A 26,702-nucleotide genomic window follows, 5' to 3' on the forward strand; every position below is an offset into this window, starting at 1 on the left:
TGGATATCTTGCATGTGTGTGTGTGTGTGTGTTTATGTGTGTTAGTGGAGAGGTAACCCTATACAACCCAGACTACCACACAGGGGCTACACACCATGCATGGTTTCTCATCATTAAAATGAGTGGCTAGCCTGATCTGTCTGAACACACACACGCGCTTGACATGGAAACACAAACTTAGGGTACACACACCGATGTGTGATGACGGTGCGTTTAAGGTCTTGTTTTTCCCGGGATGTAAAACAGGGGGACGTGACAGAGATGAACCCATTAAGGTGTGCAGAACACAAGACTGGACCCGAACACCCTGAACCCCGATCAAATACAACAGAGCCTCCAGGAATCCAGATTCCTTCATGTCAGAGAAAGGTTTCCTATACTTTCCAAAAGGTACTGATCTCCAGCTATCTTTAGGTCTCTGGAAAAGAGTTCCCCCCCCCTCTGCTCGGGACGAAGAAAAAGAGAGAAAGAAATGATGAGGGGAGGGAAAGAGAGAGGGAGTGAAAAGAAAAAAAGAAAGCATCGTTCTAATTAGGAGTAATTGTGCCTTTTCATTTCCAACATGATGAAATAATTTGATTCTGTGGGAGCCGGGGTCTGGTTATCCTCAGACAAAATGTCTGTCTGCCTCCAGTTAGCCAACCCCCCTCTCTTTCCCTCCCTCTGCCTCTCTCCCTGTCTCTCCCTCCTTTGCTGACGCTTTCTGTCTCCCCCCAAGCCTCCAACTAGCTAGCAGTCATTCACCCTTTCATCCTCCAGCCCTAGCTCTAGACCCAGCCCTACTTCCAGCCACAGGCCTAGTTCCAGCCCCAGTTTCAGCCCAAGTTCTACCCCTTGTTCCAGACCCAGCCCTAGTTCCATACCCAGCCCTAGTTCCAGCTCTAGTCCCAGCCCTAGTTCCAGACCCAGCCCTAGTTCCAGACCCAGCCCTAGTTCCAGACCCAGCCCTTGTTCCAAGGATGGAAATGTGAGAGATGGAACTCGTACCAGGTGACCCACGATGAGATACATTTTGAGAGAAAAACAGAAAGAGAGAGAAAGTGAGGCAACAGACAGACAGAGGCAGGCAAAGGCAGACCGACGACAGAGATCCACACCAGGTCTCTTCTTGCCTCTCTGGTGGCCTCCAGTCTGACAGAGCCTGCGTGGCCTACTCAAGCCCAGGGAGTATGACCCATACTGGGGAAGCAGAGCGCCAACAGCCCTGCTCTGGATAAGCTGCCATCTTGGAGCAATCTTCTCCACCTCCACCTGTCAATCAATGGTCTGCCCCCTCCCCAAGGGCCAATCAGAGTCCAAATCCTGCCTCCCTGGAGTCCAGCCCCACTGGAAACAAAACTGGAGGCAGATGACCTCATTTTGCAGTCTTTCGGACTGTCTGCCTACATCCCCCTGGTGTAGCCAGTCATCTCTGAAGCATCAATGGGGACACCTCCAACACCAGACCGTCTAGAATGTTCCACCTCCTCCTCCCACACCAGGGTGAAGTGATGCTGTACAAGTCCAGTCACTCGTTTGAAGTATTTCCCTAATGTTTGCTTGTTATCATTTCCCCCTCATGATAAATGGACGGAAATGCAAACAGCACAAACAACAACCCAAACCACTGCAGCGGCAGGGGCCGGGGGAGAGGACGGGGGCCGACATGTTGAATCCTGGGCGACCTGTCCTTCATCCAACCTGAGAGGAGGAGCGAGAGAAACATATAAAAAGACAGAGAGAGAGAGAGAGAGAGAGAGAGAGAGAAAGATATTGGGAGACTGGGAGAAAGATGAATTGAGAGAGACTGATAGAGAAAGAGCGAGAGTGAAAGAGCGACCGCGATGAGAAAGAGAGGAACCGAGAGAGCGAACGAAAAGGAGGACTGACCCAGGGGAAGAAGGACTGTCCCCAAGAGACCCCAGCTTCAGGTCTGTCAGCTCTAGTTGTGTGTGACACTGCGTGTGGCGTTGTAGATATACACTTGTCATTGTGCGAAAGGTCTTGAGCCAACGCCACTATTTGCTTATGTTGCATAGTGTCGTCATAAATGCTCGAGACCGTTTTAACAGGTTTGCATGTGGACCGCCTTGCTCTGTCTGTCCTTCGTCGTAGGGGAAACCCACTTTGCGTCGGCGCCGAAAAGTCTCAACCATGGAGAACGTCACCCGAGGCTCCGCCGTGAACGTCTCCTCGGACGGCTGCTACCCCTGCATCGACACAGACCTCTTCATCCCTTCCGTCTCTGTATACGTGCTGTTCTCCATCCCGGCAAACGGCTGGGCCATGTGGCTGATGACCTCGTCGGCCGTCTTCATGACGGACAGGATGGAGGTGTTTGAGTTCAACCTGGTCCTCGGCGAGCTGCTGTTCTGCGCGGCCTCGCCCGCCGTTTGCGCCGGCCTCTACTTCTTCGGGGGCCTCGCCGATAAATTCATGATCCCGCTCACTGCCCTTGCCTTTATGATGAGGCCGATGCTCCAGGCCTGCCTGTGCGTGGAGCGCTACCTCGCAGTGATCCACCCTGTCGTCTTCCTCAGGTAGAGTCCTCGGGCAGGCTGCTGGTCTACAAGGTCAACAAGACTAGAGTACACTTAGTACACACTTGAGTACACGCTTGTCTGTTCCTCTCCTCCCCCAGGTACAAGCCGCTGAGGTACCGGCTCTTCAGCTGCGGCCTGGTCTGGGCGGCGTCCACTCAGTTGATCTCCGGCCCGTGGGTCACGTGCGTCGCGAACAGCCCGGTTTTCATCGACGTCTGCGCCGCGGCGTTCGGCTTCCTGTTCCTCCTCAACTCCTTCTGCAGCCTGTCCGTCCTGCGTGCCCTGAGGCGGGCAGGGCCGGGAGAGGGCCACAAGGGAAGGGGGGAGGGGGTGTCCAACCGGCTGAAGCGGAAGGCCTTCCGCGACGTCCTGATCGTCCAGGTCACGATCGTGGTGAGCTACGTGCCCGCTATCGTCGCCACCCTGCTCATCGTGCACGTCACGGAGGCCGTCGCCTGTCAGGTGCACCCGGCCACCCTGATGACGTCGCTGTGGTGCGGGCTGGTCCACCCTGTCCTCTACCTGCGCCGTGCCAGGAAGCTGCCCGGCCGGAGACCGCGGGCGGCCTGAGGAGCGACTCGCCGGCGCCGTGACGCTCCAGTTTGGAGGCGCTGGTGTGATAGTTCAGTGTGGGCAATATTTAGGCAATCGTTTATGGGATGTGCATTGGGGAAAAGGAGTTCAAAATAAAAACAAGCAAAAGTACTCAAGTTGAAATGCCTCCTTTTTTTCATGCTCTGGAATATCCAGATAACGATATATGAGGAAAAACATGAACTGTGAGACAGAAACAGGCCCTTTTGCATCATCAGAATGACCTGCTAGTGGTGCAATGTTCCGATGATCGGGCGTGTGACTGCGAGTGTGTTTTGTGTGTGTGTGAGTGTGTGTGTATTGTGCGTGTGTGTGACTAAGGGAATAAGAGCACCAGCGATGATGGAGGTTGGAGCCCTCTCATGCTCACCATCGTAACAGAGGCCCCACTGGGCTTGTAAAACTAAGCAGAGCATCTGTCTGTCTTATACACACACACACACACACACACACACACACCTGCCGGTTCTGTCTGATGATGCCTCACTCGCTCATGACATCGCATCGATTGGACTTCTGCCGGCCGCGCGAGCCGTCCGCCTGGAGGAATCCATTAGGCCAACACTTCTTATCCAGGCTGAGTGACAACTGGGACAGCCCCCCCCCTCCCCCCTCCCCCACCCCCTCCTCCCCCCCCCCCCCCCCCCAGGCCACGGAGCTGACTGACAGCCCTACACTCACACAGGCCTCTTCCTAACAGCTCCGCTAACAGTTGAAAACACTTACCATTACCACAGCTAGGGCGCTGGCTGGATGGATGTGTGTGTGCGGGGGGGGGGGGGGGGGGTCAGGGCTATCGACAGACACAACTCAACTGCAATACTAATATTGACCCCAAAACTAACCCTGACCCTGGGTCTAGCTCTAGAAAACTGTGGACGTACGTACGCGTGTGTGTGTGTTTGTGTGTGTGTAGGACAGTGCTAGTTTCCCTTTCCTTCTAGCCAGGGACTCCCTCTAAACACTCGCCCCCCCCCCCCCCCCCACACACACACACACACACACACAACCCCCCCCCCCTCCCCCAACACACACACAGGCGTGATGGTGAGAAAACAAACATGTAAGCCTTACCCCGCAAGCATTGGGTTACTGCAGGCTAGGAATGGTGACTGAGGGAGGTACACACACACACTGGGTAATGACCTGATTTGACAGAATGTGAGTTTTTAATAGGACCTCGACTGCCCTAATTATTGACCCCACCAGCAGCTACGATTACATAGCCCCACCCCTAACACACACACACACACACACACACACGCGCATACTGTACAAATACATACACACACACACACACTGTACAAACACACACACATAGACTGCTAGTCTGCTAGCTCCAGGGAGACTGCTTGCTCTCTACCTCAGGAAGTCCCAGAGGAGCCAGTTCTCCTGTTTATGAGGCTGGATAGTATGACGTCAACACCCATACATACATCACCGTTGACCCTCCCAATCCCTCTCTCCATCCCTCTCTCCATCCCTCTCTCCACCCCTCTCGCCATCCCTCTCTCCATCTCTCTCACCCATCCCTCTCTCCATCCCTCTCTCCACCCCTCTCGCCATCCCTCTCGCCATCCCTCTCTCCATCTCTCTCACCCATCCCTCTCTCCATCCCTTTCTCCATCCCTCTCTTCATCCCTCTCTCCATCCCTCTCTCCATCCCTCTCACCCATCCCTCTCGCCATCCCTCTCTCCATCTCTCTCACCCATCCCTCTCTCCATCCCTTTCTCCATCCCTCTCTTCATCCATCTCTCCATCCCTCTCCATCTCTCTCACCCATCCATCCATCTCTCCATTCATCTCTCCATCCCTCTCTCCATCTCTCTCACTGTTCCTGTCATTATCCCTGTCTCCATCTCAGCCACATCCTGGATTCACCTGATATCCTGCACAATTTTTCCCTCTCCCCCATCCCTCCCTCCTCCCTCCCCCCTCCCCCCTCCCTCCCTCCCCCCTCCCTCCCTCCCCCCCCCATATGACATGGGGGAGGGTCCACAGGGGGGGTGTCAGACAGCGACAGCAGAAATGTGCCTGGGAGCAAACACACTTGACCAAGCAACTCCTCATTAATGAGATATTAATTAACGAGTGCATTTTTCAATTAATTAAAGTTCGCCTTGCACCGTGAATCAAGCAAAACTGTCGTTGTTTTAACAAATGAAAACCTATAGGTTTGGGGCGCTGGGGGGGAATGGGGGTGTTGATGGTATGACTGGAGGGCTTGTCATGGGTGGGGGGGGGGGCTTCCTTGTGACAGGAAGAGGTCTCAGTCCAGTGCCTCAAACCGGATACACACACACACACACGCTCAGTCACTCATCCACGCAGCATTCGTCAAACGTGTCCCGTGAACAACGCAGGGAGACGCGCTGGAGTCCGGTGGCGTCCTCCGGAGACGTGCGTCCCCGTGCCTGCGTGGGGTAAACATCCCATAACAGCCATGTCCCCGTGGTGTCACTCTCCGGTGACAGGACTTGCACTGGGCTCCACCCTCGCTGGGGTGGAGTTACGGCTCGTCTGACGAACGCAGGGACGCCGTGAACGCCACCGCCGTCGAGACCTCGGGCCTGGCGTTCGTCAGCGCTGGTGAGTAACAGGACTCCAGTACTCCTCCTGATGGCTCCGACACGTTCGTTCGTTTGAGACGCATTTGTAAAATGACAAATAACGCACGCGCGCGCCCACCCACCGATGAAAGCAAGCTGACGCACACGCAAACACACACAGGCGTATGTAGAAGCTGTCGTGTGACATCGTGAAGGATATGAACCAGTGCAATCATTATCCAACACAATGTATTCCTTATCGCTGCCTAGATAATGAACTGTCTGCCCGATGGTTGCATCAGACTCCCTCTGCACAGAAACAATCCCACGACTACGAAATAAACACACACACTTCAATACACACACAGACAAACACACTAAGCAATCAAACATATACATACACCTACCCACATGCTCAGTAATCAAATGAATTGCCCCACCCACAGAAAAAAATTGAAATAAAAAACCTGACGTGCTTCTAAAAGGCCTATTCTGTGTTCAGTGTCTCTGTTGTGTCCCATCTAAGTTTGGAGGAAGTTGCCTGTGTTGCAGTTGGCACCATGGCACCATGGCGCCTGAGGCCAGCATGCTAATCTGGCCTTGGGACAGAATACATTACAGCTCCTATTAGCAACCAGGATGAAGGGGAGGGCTTTATTTTGAGAAATTAGAATATTTGTTACATTATTAAAAGGGGAACATCCTTTGATTCTTTAACGTCTTTTCTCCTCCTCCTCCTTCCCTCCTCTCTTTCTCGCCCCACTCTGTCTTTCAATCCCCCCTCATTCTTTCTCTTTCACCCCCCGTCTCCCTTTAGAAATGCCTCCAAACTGCCTACCTGAGTGAAAAGAGCCTACTTTAGCGGGACGGGAACATGCCTGTCGGACATAAAACCAGTGTGTCTTCTCTTTCCTTCTCTCTCCCTCCCTCCGTCTCTCTCTCTTTTTCCCTCGCTCTCTCTCCTGGAGCTAGTTAGGTGTTCCTCACCACTACCCTCACCATGCCAAATCCAAATCCACTGTCACAGCACATTTCTGCCTTGCATCCCCTCTCTCTCTCTCTCTCTCTCTCTTTCCCTCTCTCTCTCTCTCTCTCTCGCTCTCTCTCCCCCCTCTCTCTTTCCCTCTCTCTCTCGCGCTCTCTCTCCCCCCTCTCTCTTTCCCTCTCTCTCTCTCTCTCTCTCTCTCTCTCTCGCTCTCTCGCTCTCTCGCTCTCTCGCTCTCTCGCTCTCTCTCCCCCCTCTCTCTTTCCCTCTCTCTCTCTCTCTCTCTCTCTCTCTCTCTCTCTCTCTCTCTCTCTCTCCCCCTCTCTCTTTCCCTCTCTCTCTCTCTCTCGCTCTCTTTCCCCCTCTCTCTCTCTCTCTCTCTCTCTCTCTCTCTCTCTCACTCTCACTGTTTGCCTCTTTCACACTCCTTTTCTTTCTCTCGCTCCCTCTCCATTTCTCTCACTCCTTCTCCATCTCTCTCACTCCTTCTCCATCTCTCTCACTCCTTCTCCATCTCTCTCACTCCTTCTCCATCTCTCTCACACTCTCTCCGTCCCGCTCTCTCTGTCTCTCCCTCTCCCTCTGTGTGCCCCTCTGTTTCTCGTCCTCTTCCACATCCGCACGCTCCCTCTCTCCCTCTCTCCCTTCTTCGTTATTCAATCAAAAACAATTATTGTCGGATTATTGTCTTCGTTAGGCGGTCCACGGTGACAGCCTTTCACTGACACACAGGACCAAGCAGCCTACGGACAGATTCCGACGTATTACCAACAAGGATTAGTTGGACTGCTCCGTGTCACGCTTCATAGTGTGAGCGCTCCAAGCCTCTGGGCCGCAGGCTAGGGAAGCATCGCCCCAAACATGGGCACCTCGAGCATTCTAGAAGCAGGGGGGCAAGTCGTCAATCAAATTAATCCGAATCCAAAGTAACGTGATTACTTTGTTTGTTTGCTTCCTTGAAATGAATAACATATTGAGTTCTATAGAGCGTTCAGCGGGCAGTAGCAGTGCCATTGATCAGGGTGTCAGTATTGTTCTCTAGACCAGAGCAGAGCTCAGCAGAGCGGCCAGCTGACTTCTCTACAATGATTTTATGACAAGAGACCAACAGGCCCTGAACCGGACTGGTCCAGTCGTCCACACCCATTTAGGCCAAATTGACTCGGTACTGATTTTATTTGAATCACTAAGGACAGTTTTAATTATTGGAGTAATTAGTAAAATATATGCGCCTTCACCGGCAATTGATCATTGTCTGTACAGTTAGTGGAACACTTTTCAGTATGGACTCCTCCCTTCTACACCGCTCCTTCTCTACCTCCACCCTGTCCTCCCCCCATCTCTGCCCCCCCCCCGCCATCTCTCACACACACACGCAGACACGGTCATGTGCTTGAGTGTGCCTATACGGCATGTGTGTGTGTGTGTGGGAGTTTTAATATTCAAACATAGACATGCGTGCGAGAGCAGCCGTGTGTCGCAAGAGAGGACTGGAGGAACATGAGCTCTCAGGGCGGGAAAGAGGGAGGGAAGGAGAAGTGAGAACGGAGGAGAGGAAAGAGGAGGAAAGTGAGAGGAGCGACACGTTTCAGTAAACCACTTCATCCGATGGCCTGGTCAATATCTGCCGGCGCCACAAAGAGACCTCACGCACACACACACACACACACAAATACACACACACACCATTTCTCTCGCTTTTAGTTTCTCTATCTCAAACACACGAACAGTGTCACCCACACATAGAGCAGAAGTAAAGAGATGCCTTCACATGCTGCCCCCCCCCCCCCCCCCCACACACACACACACACACACACACACTGATCAAATGGATTTTTGGTGTCCAAGGGCAGACCATGGCAGGTTTGTATGGGCTGTGTTAGGGCACTCACACACAAACACACACTCACACACACACACACACTCACACTGACACACAGACAGCATGTTCATTGATCTGCTGCTTCCTGCACCTCTTTAAGTGTCTCAGGGAGGGAAAATAACACAGAGAGCTTTAGTCTTTCTGGAGCAGACAGACTAACAGACCGACGGGCAGCCAGGCAGGCATAACGATGACTATTCATAACACTATCACCTTTGCATCCGTCGAAGCCTTGATTACCGTGCTTTCTGGAAAACACGTCATGTTTGTCGTCCACAGGATGTCGCCTAAACTTCAGCACAGAGTTGTTGTTCTACTTAGCATAACAACAAAACAACAGTTGAAATTCAGCATAAAGTTAAAGTGGGAGAACCTGAGAACCAGGCGAATGAGAGGACAAAGACAAGCTCTCCACCAGCCTCCAGTACTAAACATCCTGTCTCCTAATTACCGTAAGAAAAATACAATAATAATAATTAAAAATACATTAAAACACAACGAGAAAGAGAGAGAAGGGGGGGGGGGGTGCAAGTTATAAAACATATGTATTTTTAATATGAATCCCACTGAATCAATACCCGCAATTAGCAACAGCTACCAAATTGCGGGGCGAGGCGTAATTACTGTGAGGGTCAGTGGGTTATTATTCACAGTCACTCTGGTTTACTACATTAGGACTAGACAGGACGCCGGGGCGAAAAATTATAAATTCCATCCTCATATCTGTCCGTTTCTGATTCAGATAGATGGAGAATAATTAACTCCTAATTATTCAGATCACTTAAGGCACTTTCTGGATCCACAAAAGAGATGCAGACCCGTCTCTCTCTCTCCCTTTTTTCCTTCTCACTCTTTTCTCCTCTTCCGTTCTTTCTAACACTGTATTTGGTGTGTGTGTGTGTGTATGTGTATATGTTTGTGTGTGTGTGTGAGAGAGAGAGAGAGAGAGAGAGAGAGAGAGAGAGAGAGAGAGAAAGAGAAAGAGAGAGAGAGAGAGAGAGAGAGAGAGAGAGAGAGAGAGAGAGAGAGAGTGTGTCAGACCAATTCAGCTGCAATCATTTATAACAGTTTTACAACTTGACCACTGAAGAATCTGGAGAAAAAAAATGTTTTTCCACCTTCCTCCTCCCCCCTAGTTTCCACCTTACAGGGTCTTGTGAAAACGCACTTCCTTTAAATTCACCCATATGCAAATTATAAGATGTGATTTGCATTTTAAAGTATTTAACTCGCCGTATTTATTGGGCTCTGAGGCCTAGCTGATCATTGATTTATGTGCTTCCGGCAATCTTATTTCCATATTTTGTGTGGTTTTTAACGACAGTAATAATTCAAATATGCAAAAAGTTGTTCTTTGAACGATATCTTTAATTATATCCTCAAAGCATCATCGGTTTTTCTTTCTTTTTAAGGAACTGAGATTGTCTTGGAGAGACAAAAAAAGATGTGGATAACTATGGGAAATTTTAGCGAGGATTCGGATATTGACGGGCCTAACTCCAGTCTGTTTCAGTAAGTACCAGAAGCTGTCTCCTCCGGTTGTCCTGTCTTCGAACACACACACAGACGGGTGGACACTGGGCTGGGCTGGCGCTAAGGCGCTCGCATGACCTTGTCTCCAAACCGCTGATTAATGGTGACATTCTTTCACCACAAATCCGATCTCAGATTGTGAAATTCGTCTCCCTGCCTCCAAAAAGAACGGCAGACCTCCCCCCTCTGTTTTGCCGCAAACACAGAGAACTCCTCTGCCACGTCGCCTTATTATACTTGTCACGGTGGCTGCGTGCTCTTATGAAAGCCATCACCCTCCCGAGTTATTAAAACTGGCGGATTCCCACCACCGTTTGGCCTATCGGCATCACGGATCGGCCGGTCAAGCCCCGTCCAGTTTATGCGCGCGGTTTAGGAGAGTCCGAGTGCATATTCCCTTTGTCATCCAAGCGCACAGTGAAAACTTTTTAGAATAATTGCTCAGCCATGTAGGCTCGCGGGTGACTAATATATTAGATTAGTCGCGTTTGGTTGCAAAGAAGGAGGGACGTTTATATCGTCTATTTTTTAGCTGGTGGACTACATACTGTGTCAGTCTACATCAAAGGAAATGAAGAGATGAATACACTAAAAAGACCCTTCACGTGCCCGTTATAAACTGTAACCTACAATAGCTTTCTGCACTATACCACGCGTAAATGTCATAGGTTGGAGAAAACATACACCAGTAGAATTAATAACGTATACACAATCCCTTTAAGAATATTAAACAAATGTGCAGTGACTACATTCATGTGGAAAAAAAAGATTATGATGCTAACATGATTTTTAAAATATAAATTCCTGTGAAAATTGTAAATTAGGCCTAGGAGTTACATAGAATGTATATAATAAATTATCTGAGCTTCAATATTCTTTCCCTGACAGAATTTCTTGTTTAGATGAAAATATTTACACCAATTGGTAGTTATTTGTTTTTACCCCCTTCGACAGAACACGATATCTTGTTAAAGGCAATTATAATAATTTGACATTTAATATGGCCAGCTTGCATGAATATGTTATGGAAATGATTGTGGCAAAGAATTAGCATAACATGTAAGTATGTTTTAGTCCGTGTTATTGTTTTTAGGATTATTAGATTATTAAGAAATATTATATTTAAAATGATATTATTAGTATAATGGCATTGCTTACTATTATAATTTAAGTATTTAAATTGGCATGAAAACCAGCTCATTGTCCAGGCCCGCAATTTCACAAGGGACACTGGTGTTTCAACGTATGTAAGTGAGTGAGTGTAACATTGTAGTTAATACAAGCCAAAAACATTACCACACAATACCTTACAGGCTACACTTTCCCAGACCAATTAGCAATGCTAAGCCATGTGCTGTTCACATACAACTTAAGTTACAACCTACTCTCCTCCTCTCCTCTCCTCTCTCCTCTGCTCCTCTCTACTGGACCTCTCATGATATGTGACTTTCATTCATGAAAACACACATACATAAATACATACATACATAGGCTAACCTTACAAGGTCCAACCAAACAAGGATTTGAAATGGGACTTGTATAATTGTATATATATTTGTAAAAGGATGTATGTGCTTCAATAGCCACAACTCTCTCTCACAATATTACACACAGCCAGACACACACACACAGACGTTGCGTATAAATCTGGTTTGTATTATCCGATTGTCCTCAATGTAAAAGTTTTCAGGCCAAACAAGAATGCAATCCGACAAAGTGAGAATCCAGTTTGCGGCCTACTGCACAGAATCAGATAGGAAACGAAAGTCTCTGTTAAGGGTTATCTGCCTGTGTCTTACCGCCTGCTGCCTGCTCCCATTCACAGCCAACATGCACTGATTTGAATAAGCACTGCTCCGACAGATCTCTTATCAGATCACACACACACACACACACCAGTATCAGGTGCTCCCCATCTCTTTCTGCGCTGCGTGAAGAAGGGTAGAGCACAGGGAGGAAAGTGTGTGTGTGTGTTCCCAGAATAATCTCAGAGATCCAGAGATGCAAAGCAGACCAGAGCGGCAGGATAATACTCTGTCTCCTAAAACAGCCCCCTTTGTTTTCTTCCCGTGTTTGTTTGTGCAGTTGCTCCATTTACTGTACCATCTGAATTACATTTCACAAGAACTGCTGATCAAACCGATTAAATGCTCCACAGGCACGGGATCATTTTCGGGGATTTACTGTCGATATCATTGAGATCGTGTGAATACACACGGATCTCAAGGAATGGGTTTACGAATAAATGAAAAGAACGGCTCTCGTTCACTGGAGAGCAGTTCAACGATGAGCTATAGTGGAATAGGTTCGAAGCCACTTAGTGCACGGGCCGCTTTGACACGTGCATCACACGGAGGTTTGCTCTTTCCCTCTCCCTTCCAGCCACACCGGTCCCTAACGATGAACAGGTCTAGTGTTTCACCTTGCTGTTTGCTTTCCCTGCGACGAGGGAAAGATCAAGTTAGGAGCACATCAGTCACGGGCCTGGGCAAGACTGGTAACATTAACAACATGACCACAGAACATCCCCCAGTGGGTCACACACACACACACACACACACACACACGTATACATACACACTTCCTCTCTCTCTTTAGCCAGGGTTAACCTGTTCTCTTCATTAGGGGGCAATGGGGATATAACACTATGGAGTCTTTGTCCTTGCTATAATTGCCCTCTGAGTACGTCACATACACACAGACACACACACACACACACTAACACACACACCCACACGGCCCCCCACCCACCATCAGACTGGTGAGGCGCGGAGAGGAGGTGCTCTCCTGAGACCTACTGGTCAGCCCTCAGGTCCAACAGCCAGCTCAGGCTTGTCCTAGTTAAAGCTACACCAGGAGACACACACACACACACTCACTCACTTGCCCAGTAGTGCCTTTGATCCCTTACCAACCTACTCACCGCCACGACACTAATCTCTATCTCTACACTGAAAAACGATGAATAATCACTGCCGTTTCATAATTAGGGTGTATTCTTTAAATACAAGTAATACACATCATTTATGTGTTATAATTTCTTTCTTTTCCTCTGCTCATTTTTGTGATTCTTCATTTTTGTGGTTGTTTCAAAACAGAAACTAACTCCCTTCGGTGATTTATTTTTACCTTGATGAAAGTGGTCCAGCCGTACAATTTTTCGTAACATTTGGATGCATATACTGTATAAGTTACATGCCATCATTTTGGGACGAACAACAAAACGACCCATCATTTAATTGACTTACACAATGACCAACATTTAAAAAACAAATGACTTTTTTTTCTTCTTCGGCCGTTTCATTTATGCATGCCTTGAGAGCTACACGTACCATACGACATGCACTCCCTCAACCCACAGCGCTGGCTTCCTTCCACCTCAGCTTCTAGCAACGACATGGCGCCATCTACTGTCCACAATATTCACCGCTCACCCTCCCCACTTTCTGGCTGCCGACACAAAGATGGCCTTCTTCAGAACGCGGAACGTGGACTCTGAGAAGTCCAGGCCATTCTGGAATGCGCTTCCCCCCTCTCAGCACCAGTGAGGCAACACAAAAAGAGAAGGAGCGGGGGGGGGAGTGAGTAGAGAGGAGAGTGAGGGGGCTGTTTGGGTGTGTCAGGGTGGACCACGGTGGGCAACGAAGCAGAGACGAGCCTAATTTGGAGCTTAACCGTAACAGACTGAGGGTTATCAGTGCTTCCATTTAGCTCTGACCCTGCTTTGTATCGGCCCGAATTAACAGAATAAACCCTTCCTCCTCTTCCTCAGCGGGGGTGGGGAGGGAGAAGGGCATAATCGATGTGTCAGCGTTTTCACGGATGGCTGAAGGGTTTAGACGCCAGCCTCGCCTGGCGGTGTCGAGGTTAACGTGGAAAGGAGAGGAGAACATAAGTATAGAGCACAGAGAGAGTGTGTGTGTGTGTGTGTGTGTGCGTACGTGTGTGTGTGTGACGGCAGTTGCAGCGGTAGTTGTCGCCTGTTGTCTGACCTGCGTCGCTTTTCCTCTCCTCCGCTCTCCCAGAACCACCAATCAGGAGTGACACCAACGCATGACCCAGGGGGACTAGCGCACCCCCACCATTCCCACCCTGACACTTCAAGCCTCCCAAATTTAGCCCCCTTACCCCCTATGAACCCCTCCAGCGCTCCTTCGTGGCAGCGCCGATGATCCAGAGATGGTCAGAAGAGTCCAGCTCGTTACCCCGCTCTGACCGCTCCGTCCCTGGGTTCCCCCGGCTGCCGGGGGTCCCTCTTCAGCCCTCGGGCTGGAGCTCCCTCCGACAGAGAGAGGCAGGGAGGGCACGGTGCACAGACAGATACGGCTGACCCATCAGGGAACACACAGGGACGCTCACTACAGCAGCACCCGCGTGGGGGGGGGGATACTGGGAATGGAGAGAAACACACCCGCTGCTCTGCCTCCCGCTTGGGCCGGCAGTCAGGGGTGTTTTACGGGTCCCGGGAGAGGTGAGGACAGTGAGATGAAGCTTCAGCACGCAGAGGAGCCTGGTCAAGGACACCGGCGACATCACTCACACCTGCCTTCATCATCGCCTTTTATTTCTTGCCCTCCATCTCCTCCACCTTCTCCTCCTCTAGCTCCTCCACTTTCGCTCTGCTTCTGCCCCTCCTCGTCTTCCTCCCCCCTCCTCATCTTCCTCCCGCTCCTCATCTTCCTCCCCCTCCTCATCTTCCTCCCCGCTCCTCATCTTCCTCCCCCTCCTCATCTTCCTCCCACTCCTTGTCTTCTTCCTCCTCCTCTTCCTCCAGCAGGATTTTAGATAACAAAGCCCCAATCAATCCACGTCTCTAATTAATCAATTGAGCAACCAATCAGAACCAGCTGGCGAGGAGGTGTGTCGCTCGGATTGGTTCGTTGGGTTGATGTAATTTCATTTTTTCTTTGTTACCAATCCATCATATGTTATTATAGGTTCTGCTTATATCACTTCATAGATCATAGGATAGCATATCAGCAAAACATTCCAATTATACTGCTATTACTGAAAACAGGCTGAACACAAGCTCTAATTATAGGTCTATGCCATCCAGACAACCAGCCAGCCAGCCAGCCAGGCACCCAACCAGCAAGCCAGTCAACCAGCCAGCCAGGTGCATCAACTCCATTATGACGATGAGAAAAAATGATTGTGTTTGACCTCTCTGCCATTTTAATACGTCTAGCTGTCACTGAGAGAGAAGGATAGAGAGACAGAGAGAGCGGTAAAGATAGATTAATAGAGAGAGGGGGTAAGAGAGAGCGAAAGAGACAAAGGTAGAGACAAAGAGCGACAGAGAAAGAGAGTCAAATAAAAGAGCGAGAGAGAGAGAGAGAGAGAGAGAGAGAGAGAGAGAGAGATGGACACAGAGAGGGAGACAAAGGGAGGGAGACAAAGGGAGGGAGACAAAGGGAGGGAGGGAGGGAGGGAGGGAGGGAGGGAGGGAGGGAGGGAGGGAGGGAGGGAGGGAGGGAGGGAGGGAGGGAGGGAGGGAGGGAGGGAGGGAGGGAGGGAGGGAGGGAGGGAGGGAGGGAGGGAGGGAGGGAGGGAGGGAGGGAGGGGGCAAGACAGACAGACAGGAGGAAGTAGAGAGGACAGGATGCTGATCAGCTGTGAGCCACGGTCGTCTGTGATGCCACTCTCCAGGATGGTATCAAGCATCGCCACGGTAACCCTGCCATGCAATAATCGGAACCTACAGGAAGTCAATTAAAAAGTGCCAGGGGAGATTAAGACCAGTGTGACAGCCCATCACGAAGCCACACAGGAATAGGTGTGTGTGTGTCTGTGTCTGTGTGTGTGTGTGTGGGGGGGGGGGGGGGGGGGTGAAATAAGGGGACAAAAAGTGTGCTGCACCAGGGCCAGAGGACTAAGTTGATAAGCACTGTCACGTGTCTGTCTAGAGCGAGCAGGCCTCGGTCAGGATATCAATGACCTCAGACCCTGCGTGACTCTGATTGGCTTTCATCGCAGTGACATCACTCCTCACCTGGACATTCACCCCAGCACAGCCTCTCAGCTCTCTCCCGAAGAAGACTTCACACACACACACACACACGGACGTATGCAAATACAAACACGTTCACAGACAGAAAACACTTTGCACTTCCTCCTCCTCCTCCTCTCCTCAGCCTCTCTGCAACTTTCACTTCCTCTATCACATCTTTATCAGCCCAACTTCCCCCCTTTTCCTCCCCTGTTTCACTCACTCCCTCCCTCTCACTTTGTAGTGCTTCTTCCTATCGCACCCTCCCTCCTCCCTCCGTTTTCCTCTCTCCCTCCCTCCTCCCGGCTTCTCCTTCTCGCTGGATCTCAAGCAGCAGTAACTGGGAGCACAAATGACTCTCCCCTCCACCTCCAACTCCCTCTAAATCTTCTCCCTTTTCCACTTTGCTGAGCTGGGATATTTTATTCCCTCCATCAAATATGCATCCCATTAATTAAGTTCAATTACTCCTGACTGCCAAGATCTCCGCCGTCCCGATGGGTGTCAACACAGAAATGCCTGAGTGTGGACCTGCAATGACACGGCCCCACACTTAAACATGAGTTACAGCCTTCCTCCGCTCCGCCGGCGGGCACCCTCCCAAACATGCCGGGTGCCGGGACCAAGCACAGCCCTCTACTCCCTCTCCCTCTCCCTCTCCCTCCATCTCCTGCCTCTCCCTCTATCTCTCTCTTCCCTCTCCCTCTATCCCCTCCCTCTCCCTCTATCTCTCTCCTCCCTTTCCCTCTATCTCACCTCTCATCTCTGCCTATCTCTCTCCTTCCCCCTCTTCCTCCATCTCCCCCTTTCTCTTTCTTTCTTTCTCCCTCTCCCTGTTCCTTTCCATCGTCTTGCTTTCCCTCCCCCTCCCACTCGCTCGCTCGCTTCCTCTCTCTCTCCCCCCCCCCACCCCCTCTCTCTCACTCACTTTACCCGTTTTTAATAAGTGCACAATGGATGACACAGGCACTTCTGACAAAGAAAGGACTGATATTTTAATTACCGCCTTCTCCCTCGCCCCCCTTCCTCTTCATCTTTTAATTGCTGTTGTTAATCACTCATTAACTCATCTCGCCCCTCGCCTCCTAAATCCACCCGGCGCTCCATGAGCTCTGCGCGCCGCCCGGACGGGGACATCTTCTCCGAGCCGGGTGGGGGCGCGGGGGGGGGGGGGGGGTTAGAGAGGCGGCCCGGGGTGGCGCTCCTTTGTGCCGGGTCTCCCTCTGGGACAAAGAGCAGCGGCGGGCGAGCGGGAGGGCAGGCAGGGGCGGGGGGGGGGGGGGGGGGGAAGGGTGCCCTGCCACGGGACACGGGGCCGTCGTGGAGGCACAGGGCCGGCCGGCGGAGCCTCCGCAGGTGACCGTTGGTCTGCCTGGCGAGGGACTGGAGGCGTGCGTACGTCCTGACGGACAGGAGACTGATCCTCGGTATGATCCAATTCCAGACGAGATCGTCTGTAGCTCCAGTCAGAGAACCAGTCGGCTGGATGCAGTGCGCGGTCTATTCTCTGTGGTCAGTTTAAGGGCCTGTTTACCCCACCCAGACTGAATGTGCTGCGTAAGTCTGGTGCTCCCACTAGTGTTTGTTTGTTTTATTCATTGTTTTGATTAAAAGAGGAGGGTTTGATAATAAGCGCCCCTTCCCCTCAACCAGGTTCAGAGACCAATAAAGAAGGGGCCAGTAGGGACTGCTTCTCATCTTGGGCCCTATTAGATCATAGAGTGAGACACAGAGAGAGAGACACAGAGAGAGAGAGAGAGAGAGAGAGAGAGAGAGAGAGAGAGAGAGAGAGAGAGAGAGAGAGAGAGAGAGAGAGAGAGAGAGAGAGACAGAGACTCCAGGTAGGAGAACACCCTGAGAGAAGAAAGGTCCATTCCATGAGTAACTACAACCATACGTTCCACGTTCCCTTGAACCAGACGGACCACACATGCACTCCACACTTCTCTCTTCCCAAAGTCTTCACCAGGCATAATTGGAAGTGTAAATCTGATATTGAAAATCATGTTTGTGTCATATTGCACACTGTCTCCAGATAGCTGAGCAGTGCAGATCATGAATAAGCATAACAATTAAAGAGCCCTGATTGAATGTTGTTTTCTTTCAAAACTCTAGTTTTTATAAAGGTTTCGTTCAGGGGAAACATTGAGATTTGTTTTCTTCTAATCTGAGTGCAACTCACGGTGATAGTTGCTGTCTCATTGGTATGGTTTAGTCATGTTGTTTGTGTGGGTGTGTTTGTGTTTGTGTCATTCCATGTGTGACAGTGTGTTTTGCCTATTTCCTCCAGAAAGAAAATGGGGGAAAAAAACATTAATGTAACAAAACATCAGCCCAGGGCTACAAAACACATCTAATCCATTGTGCAGTGTTCTGTCCTGTTAAGGGAATCTAACCAGCTGTAAAGCTGTCCCTCTCACTAAGAAGGATAGCGACACGCGGCTCCGTCAGAACCGCTATGCCGAGCGCGCCGAGGAGACGCGTCCTCGTTAGCGTCGCGGCAGCTTCGATGGCCGCATACTTAACCTTTCCAGACCAGCCTTTCTGCATTATTTTCCAAATGACCTTTATCTTTACTTATTTCATTCCCTATAATGGCTCGCTAAATTCGGTTAAGCACATCAGAGCAGAATGTGTTTGTTCTGCTTCAAGGAGCGTCCTAACTGGCAGGACGCTCCCGTCCAAAACAGTAAACAGGATACATCTTCCTAATGGGAACAAATACCACGTCTGTCTCTCTATCGGAAAAAAAAAAGGAATAGGCCTAATGATAATTTGTCTCCGTAAGAGCAGGCTGTTAAACATGGCTAAAGACCGGACTTCTGATTCGGGGAGGACACACTTGAGCCGCATCTTAATAAAAATCTGTTAAAAATGCAAATAAATTATGCAAACTGTGAACGTCTGGCGTAAGTGACTTGTCGGGAGTAAATATTCAACATGTTTACATCTGTTTGTCGGGTAACACATTTAGTATTTCTGAATACCATTTTGGAGCGCGAACACACACACGCACGCACACACATGGCGCTCGTTTCTTCGTCAAATAAAACGACATCATTTTGTAGCTTTCAGACATTCAAACCCAATATAAATACATACCCTAAGTGTCATACCCCAGACACAATCCCCAGCCCCTTAACAATCGGTGGCGCGTTTCAGACCCTTCTGGAAAAGCGCGGAGATCAGACGAAGTAGCTAATGCACGTGATGATTAAGTGTAACTCAAACACCGAGTGTGTTGTTCGCGTTCGTGACAGCCTGTAATTTGCTGCATTATATTCAGGGGGTTTTAATTGCATGCCGGCGACGTGGCTCTGACACGCTATGAAGCGATGATGTACAATTACTTCGGGGGGCGGCGCGAGATCACGGGAATGACATTATAATCATCTTCATAGGGATCCCTTTCTTCATCTCAAACAGGCAGACATGTTGAACTGGAGGAGGGAGGGCAATATCACATAAAAATAGTTATAACCAGATTCTGCGAGAGGATTAGAGCGAGAGAGAGGGGGGGGGGGGGAGACAGAGATGGGGGAGAGGAGAGAAATAGACAGACAGACAATAGGCTATAGCAGAGTTAGCCCAAGAATAAGCAGGGTACTAAGATGCTGCTGTCCTGTCAGATCTGCCTCACAGGGATGGCCTGCTCAGGATCACTCAAGCCTGGGCATTAACACCCATTACTGGAGATGATCCAGCAGAGCGGTGCTGCCCAGCTATTCTGGGCCCGGCCCACACACACACTCACACACACACACACACACACACACAATGAGAGACACAAAAGCCAGTCACAAGCCTGGTGCATCCAGCTCACAGTCGCATCCACACAACAGCACGTCGCATCAACACTGATTAGAGACAGCTACTTTCCCTCGCTTTTGTCCTCTACTCTCCTTACATTTCTCCACTCTCTTATTCAGCCCTTCCTTCTCGCCGCTCTCCTCGGAGGAACGACAGATCCAGTTTGGCCCAGTAGTTTGGCTGGGCAGAAATATGACAAGAAGGGCAGCATCTGACCTATCAAGAAGCTGGAGATATAAAGAGAAGAGAGGAGGGGGGGTGAGAGCAAAGCAGAAGAGAGAAAATGAGAGAGGAGTAGAGGAGAGAAGAGGAGAAGAGGAGAGAGAAGAGGAGTAGAGTAGAGAAGAGAAGAGGAGAGAGAAGAGGAGAGGAGAGGGAGAAGAGAGAAGAGGAGTAGAGTAGATGAGAGGAGAGGAGAGAGAAGAGGAGTAGAGTAGAGAAGAGAAGAGAAAAGGAGAGAGAAGAGGAGAGAGAAGAAGAGAAGTAGAGAAGAGAAGAGAGGCGAGGGTAATGTCTCTAACCCCAGAGAGGTCTGGGAGGATGAGATATTAAACCAATGCCTCACAGCATTTACTCTCCTGATGCATAATTTAACACCTACAAACAGCACCGGGCTGTCCAGGGCTTCGCTGGGGAGGGTGACGAGGGGGACGAGGGGCGGCGGGAGGGGGGGGGGCGAGGGGCGAGGGGGGAGGGAGTGCTGAATCCAGGGTGTTTCAGTGGGATGATGGAGGAGATGGAGGAGAGGAGCGGCTCATTAAAAGTCCTAACCCCACTGTGGGAGTAACACCCCCTACACCATGGGAGCCGGGACAGGAAGCCGACGTCAAACCTAACGTATAACAGCTTCCTCTTTTCCAAACCAATTAAATATGAAGAATATGGTGCTGTGTGCAAGCAGGCAATTTGGGGTTTTTCTGCTGTTCCTGCAGGTTGTGTTGTTATGGCCACATTAGGACAGATCAATCAGTGGCTGTATTTTGGGGTTGTCACGGCGGCCAGATTCAATATTAGGGGCTCCTGTTGGACGAGGACCCCAGAGCGGGATGGAGTCTGCTGCTCTCTGGCTCCCTCTCTGGAGGGAGGCTCCGCGACGAAGAGATGCAGACTGAAGATGAAGAGTGACAGAGAAAAGAAAGAGAGAGGCAGTGGAGGAGAAAGAGACGAGACAGAGGGAGAGGAGGAGACTGAGAGAGAGAGACAGACGGAGAGAAGGAGACACACAGAGAGAGAGAGAGAGAGAGAGAGAGAGAGAGAGAGAGAGAGAGAGAGAGAGAGAGAGAGAGAGAGAGAGAGGGAGAGAAAGAAGAGAGTAGGAGGAGAGCAAGACAGATGAAGAGAGAGAAACAAAGAGAGAGACAGACAGACAGACAGACAGACAGCCCGGTGGCGTGTGACAGTCCGCCAGGTCAGGGGGAGTGATCCGTCCTGGCCTTCATTTGCATGTGTTAATGAGATGCCACAACAATACCTCCTCCAGACCTGCAGACCTGCCAGCCCCCCAGACTTCCAGCCTCCACAGCCTCCACAGCCTCCACAGCCTCCACAGCCTCCCAAGCAGAGACATGTGCCTGGTGCCTCTTGTGACGATACGAGCCTGGCAGTGGAGCACTCTCAGCCGCCCGTCTGAGACGCATCCTGTCTATCTCTCAACCACTGCCTGTCTGTCTGTCTCATTTTATACACGAGTGGTTTGCATTATTTTATTGTTTTAAACAACAGTAACAAAATGGAATTCATTAAAACAGACCCCTCCCCAGCCCTAGCCCTACAGACATACATGCCTTACCTGAACACAGAGAGAGAGAGAAAGAAAGAGAGAGAGAAAGAGAGAGAGAGAGAGAGAGAGAGAGAGAGAGAGAGAGAGAGAGGGGAAAGAGAGGCAGCTCTGAAATCAGATGCTTCACCATGCTTCTGTCAGAAACCTACCATACAAAGAGAGAGAGAGAGAGAGAGAGAGAGAGAGAGAGAGAGAGAGAGAGAGAGAGAGAGAGAGAGAGAGAGAGAGAGAGAGAGAGAGAAAGAAAGAAAGAAAGACAGACAAAGTTGGTTGTCTCCTTAATGAGCCTGTTTCTGGTGTGTTCTTTGTTTGCTGCTCTTTAGTCAAGAGAAGAGGTCGGTGGTGATCAGTCACCTTCACACACACAAACGTGCGCACACACACACCAGGGGCAGGCAGTGACAGCACATAGCTCTTCTAATCCAATGATTTGTGAAACCAGTATCTGTATTTAGTAGTCCCATTTAAAGGCATATTACAAGAGTGCTCCGTATGCGTGTGTGTGTGTGTGTGTAAGAGCAAGGCTGGAGGGTCAACAGCAGTGTTTTCCCTCATTACAGGTGAAGCTGTGTGCAACCACAACTGTTTGTCCTGATCTAATATGTTTGTGCACAGCAGCAGGAGCCTATAAACCTACATGAACACACACACAGACAAACACACACACACACAGAGAAACAACACACATATGGGCCATTCAACTTCAGAAGAACAGCAACCTAGAAATGTCAGTAAGAAAAGAAGTCAAACTAAAGCTTTACAAACAGAACAACAAATGACGACTGAGAAAACAGTAAGTGAAAGCAAAATAACTGCATCCTGGCCAGGGATGTGAACCTTGAGTTAATCCCCATGTTCCATGTAGAACAGGGTTACTACAAAGCCCCCGGTCCTTGAGAACATGGGGGAACCCGGGGGAAAGTCACCAGGGGAACCAGGCGCACAGAACATCTGCTCCACTCCAGGACCAGAGAGCAGCCTTGGATGTTGGTTATATTTAACACATGGGATATGTAGGATATTATGGTTGGATGTGTGTGTGTGTCTGTGTGTGTGTGTTTTTAAAGGTTTGCAACCGTTTCCTTATCTTTTCCATGTGGATGAGACAGCAGTCGAGAGTGGAGGGAGACCTAGACTCACCCCCCTCCTCACACACACACACACACACACACACACACACACACACACAGTGACTCACCCACAGATGTGGCACTTGTACTCTCTCATGCCCAGGTGTCTCTTGACGTGGTTGCGGGCGTCGCCCAGTTGAGCGGTCGCAAAGTTGCAGATCTTGCACTTGAACGGCTTCGACCCTGCAGAACGAGCCAAGAGGATTGGTTGATTTCATTAATTGGACTCAAGATGTGGCCACAATGTGCGATCACAGGCACGCCTTCAAAACTGAAAAGGTTAACAGGGTCTCCAGCCGAGTGCAACCCAGCCTCAGAACCCAACACTTTATCACCACACTTCCCAGATCATGGAGTAGTTCCATGTCACTCTCTCTCTCTCTCTCTCTCCCCCACTATCTCTCTCTCTCTCTTTCTCTCTCTCCCACTATCTCTCTCTCTCTCTCCCACTATCTCTCTCTCACCTTCTACCTGTTCCTCCTCTCTCTCAGGATGAGTAAATGGGATTTAAAAGGTCAGGGAGAATACGTAGATCAATCCTGAGAGCCCATCACTGCCTCGCTCCATCATCCCTCCTCTAACTACCCGGACTCCTAATCACTGTCATTAACACGGGGAGGGGAGGAGATGAGGAGAGGCGGAGAGAGGGGATGGGAGGGGGACAGGAGAGAGGAGAGGAGAAGAGAGGAGAAGAGAGGAGTGGCTCCTAAAATGTTCATATTCTATAAGGTACAGAGTACACAAACTGTGCCATTCACTTCAACACACACACACACACACATTCTAGAGTAGCGCTGAGCTCCAGGCCCCTGTGTGACTCTCTGCTCTAGAACAGGCAGCTTCAGTCATCTCCATGCCTCTTCTAGCCAGCTAGCCATATTTATTTCAGGGGGGGACGCTGATTTGATGAAGCACTTTGTGTAGATTACTAATTTGTTCATACACGGTTCACTAACAGCCAGCTAGAAGCATGACATGTCGAATTTTAAACCGGTAACAAAGATTGAAAGGCTGGGCTGTGCTAACAAGGCCCACGGACTGTGTGAGTGTGTGGGTGTGTGTGTGTGTGTCTGTCTGTGTGTGTGTGTGGGTGTGTGTGGGAGGAGGGGAGGGTCACACATGAGCAGCAGCAAGTCCCCGCCTCTTCGTTTCACCTCAACACACATGCATAACACACACACACACACACACACACACAAACATACACACAGCTCAAACCTAAGGTGAGGGGAGAGACAAGCGCATGGGGACCACGCTCGGCCAGATGGCTGTGTCAAAGTGTGTGTGTGTGTGTGTGTGTGTGCGAGTGTGTGTGTACGTACGTGTGTGTGCTCGCGCGCGTGCGCGTGAAAGAGGATGAGACGTGGCAGAGAGACGAGAGAAGTAACATCTTATCATATTAATACTCCACCACTTCACTTAAACAGCTGAGCGCCTAACTGAAATGGACCATCAATGCGGTGTCATGTTAGATTAATACTGCCATCCACAGCGGGCGCGTGTGGCACGGCACTCACTGCTCTGAGGAGACAGCCGATGACTAATTCATTTCCTGGGAGAAGGAAACCTCCATTCACAGCCCCTCCTCCTCCTCCCCCGTCCGTCCTCCACCTCTCTGCTCCGCCATCCTTCCACCCCTCCAGCCCTCCACTTCTGGAGAGCGCTCCTCCTCGAGCCCTACACGTATCCACCTTTCCAGCTCAGTCCTCGAGCACAGAGGTGAAGGCCAGAGAGAACGTTTAGACTGGCCGATCTGAGGTAGACTGTGTGTCCGTCCGACAGGAGAAGCTCTCCTACTGGGAGAAGATGACGTCAAGTCATCGCTCAAACATAACATAACAGGCTGGGCCCAACTGTAGCAGTTAAGTCTTACTCTTGCGTGTGTGTGTGTGTGTGTGTCTGTGTGTGTGTCTATTACTCTGCTCTTTGCAGCCCGGCCCTGCCCAGAGAAGGTCAGACAGCTCTCTCCAGTGAAAAAGTGACCAATTTAGCTCCAAATGCAAATCCAGTTGCATCCTCATTGGCAAAATGCAAGTGTGTGTGTGTGTTTTTTTTCCTACTGGGAGGACAAATTGACGAATCAGCTTGCCGGCTCCCCCCACCATCTTCTGATTTCACTGATTAATCAAGTAAATAAAAACTTGGGCTTAATTAAAGAAGCCTGGACCTGCTCTTCCCCCCACCACCCTGACTCTGGCACGCACACACACACACACACACACACACACACACACAGGATAGACGACCACTCACCAAAGGTGAATTATTCAATGTAATGAGCAAACTTAGCTTTCATAATAACTAGCGTACCCTGTCAGGGGGGCTGAAGCGATGGCTCCAGTGAACAGACGCGAACGAAGGAAACAGAGCAATCACATTACCCGGACCCGATCGTTCCTAAAAACACCTGAGAAGACGCGCGGCCATCGCTCAGCCGCGCCCTTGACTCACGCTGGGCACATCCTTCTCGGGTGCCACGCGGCTCATCTCCCTAAGTAGGGCCTGTTTCTCGCGACGCCAGGCAGAGGGACGGCAGCAGCTGACGGGAGGAGCGTGGAGACGAGTACAGGTGGGGGGGCCCGAGCGGGCTTCCGAGGCCCGCTGTGGGTCTATGTAGGCCCCCGTCCGTCTACAGAACTCTAACATCACCTGCCGGTCCCCTCTGTCCTTCCTAGCTGTCCCCTCGCTGAAATAGCTACAGCAGCTGTCTCACCGCACACACACACACACACACACTGACACACACACACAGACAGACCATGTACTCCAATTAAAGTCCCATTAGGGTTTGGGCTGAAAGGGGGATGGACCAGGGGAAGCGGAGAAGGGCATTTATTGATGGCGCCCTCACATCTCGTTCCTGCATTAAGTTGATTTTAAAAGCAATTAATACACATGGTCAGGGAAGAGTAATGGAGCGCCCTCCATCCTGAACCTGCCGGACACTCCCCCCCGTCCCAGACCTGGCGAGCCGAGCGCTGCTTAGCATTACAAATGACAAGATTAATCTTAATGGATTGAGGATAATCAGCTAGCCATGAAGGCTGACACATACACACACGCAGTACATACAAACACACACACACACAGACACACACACACACACACACACAAGGGAAATTAAGGGCTTTGAATACGTCTGCATTGATTATTTTAAATTATTAGCCCACCTCTCGTTGGGCCTCCAATGCTTTTAGCCCTAGCTTAAACACGTTTACAGAGACTTATTGACTATAATTACAAGTGAGTCTTGGTAATGGACACATCAATTATGAGACGGCCACGTCTTTGACCAGGCGCTGCGCTGGGAATCCCAATCTGGGATCCATTAGCAGACCTGCTCTGTAGCTCAATCAGTCTGAGTTACCTTCCCCTGTGCTCTGCACTGACCTGGTGCTCAGACTACATCTCCACGAGACATAGACTCAGGCCCTCGGTTCAGACCAGGAGAGTACCGCCATATACACCAGTGTGTGTGGCGCGTGTGAGTGTTTTACAGACCATACCGCCATACGTACCAGTGTGTGATGTGGTGAGTGTGTGTGTGTGTTTTAAACCACCGAAAGCCTACCACCATACGTACCAGTGTGCGTGCGTGCGTGCGTGTGTTTTCGACCCCCTGAAAGCCCACGCCCCCCCCCCATACGTACCGGTGTGCGTGCGGACGTGAGCGAGGAAGGCCATGGAGTTGCTGCTCTTGCACACCTTGCCGCAGTGCTTGCACACGCTGCCCTGGTTCTCCTCGCGCTCGCGGTTGATCTGCTCCGTGTCCTCCAGGACGTACTTGTTCACCTCGCGCAGCAGCTCCTCGTGCTTCTCCTTGATGTGCCGGAACAGCTCCTGCTCCGTCTCGAAGGGGTCCGTGCACTTCACGCACTTGAAGCTAGCGCCCCCTTCAGGGAGCTCCTCGATGCTGTTCTGCTCGGG

The 26,702-nt window shown here is 50.5% G+C and overlaps 1 protein-coding gene across 1 annotated transcript in view; it reads right to left on the reverse strand.

The window, feature by feature from the left end:
* The window catches only part of znf407 (zinc finger protein 407), a 94,848-nt gene that overhangs the window by 62,405 nt on the left and 5,741 nt on the right, over positions 1 to 26,702 (reverse strand). The window contains exons 4-5 of the mRNA XM_084669136.1: positions 26,426 to 26,693; positions 22,844 to 22,958 (exon numbers count right to left, since the gene is read on the reverse strand). Coding sequence (XP_084525262.1) covers positions 22,844 to 22,958; positions 26,426 to 26,693 — 383 coding nt within the window. The remainder of the gene's footprint in view (positions 1 to 22,843; positions 22,959 to 26,425; positions 26,694 to 26,702) is intronic.

This window comes from Hypomesus nipponensis, chromosome 2, assembly GCF_054491055.1.
Source record: "Hypomesus nipponensis isolate SF chromosome 2, ASM5449105v1, whole genome shotgun sequence".
NCBI lineage: Eukaryota > Metazoa > Chordata > Actinopteri > Osmeriformes > Osmeridae > Hypomesus > Hypomesus nipponensis.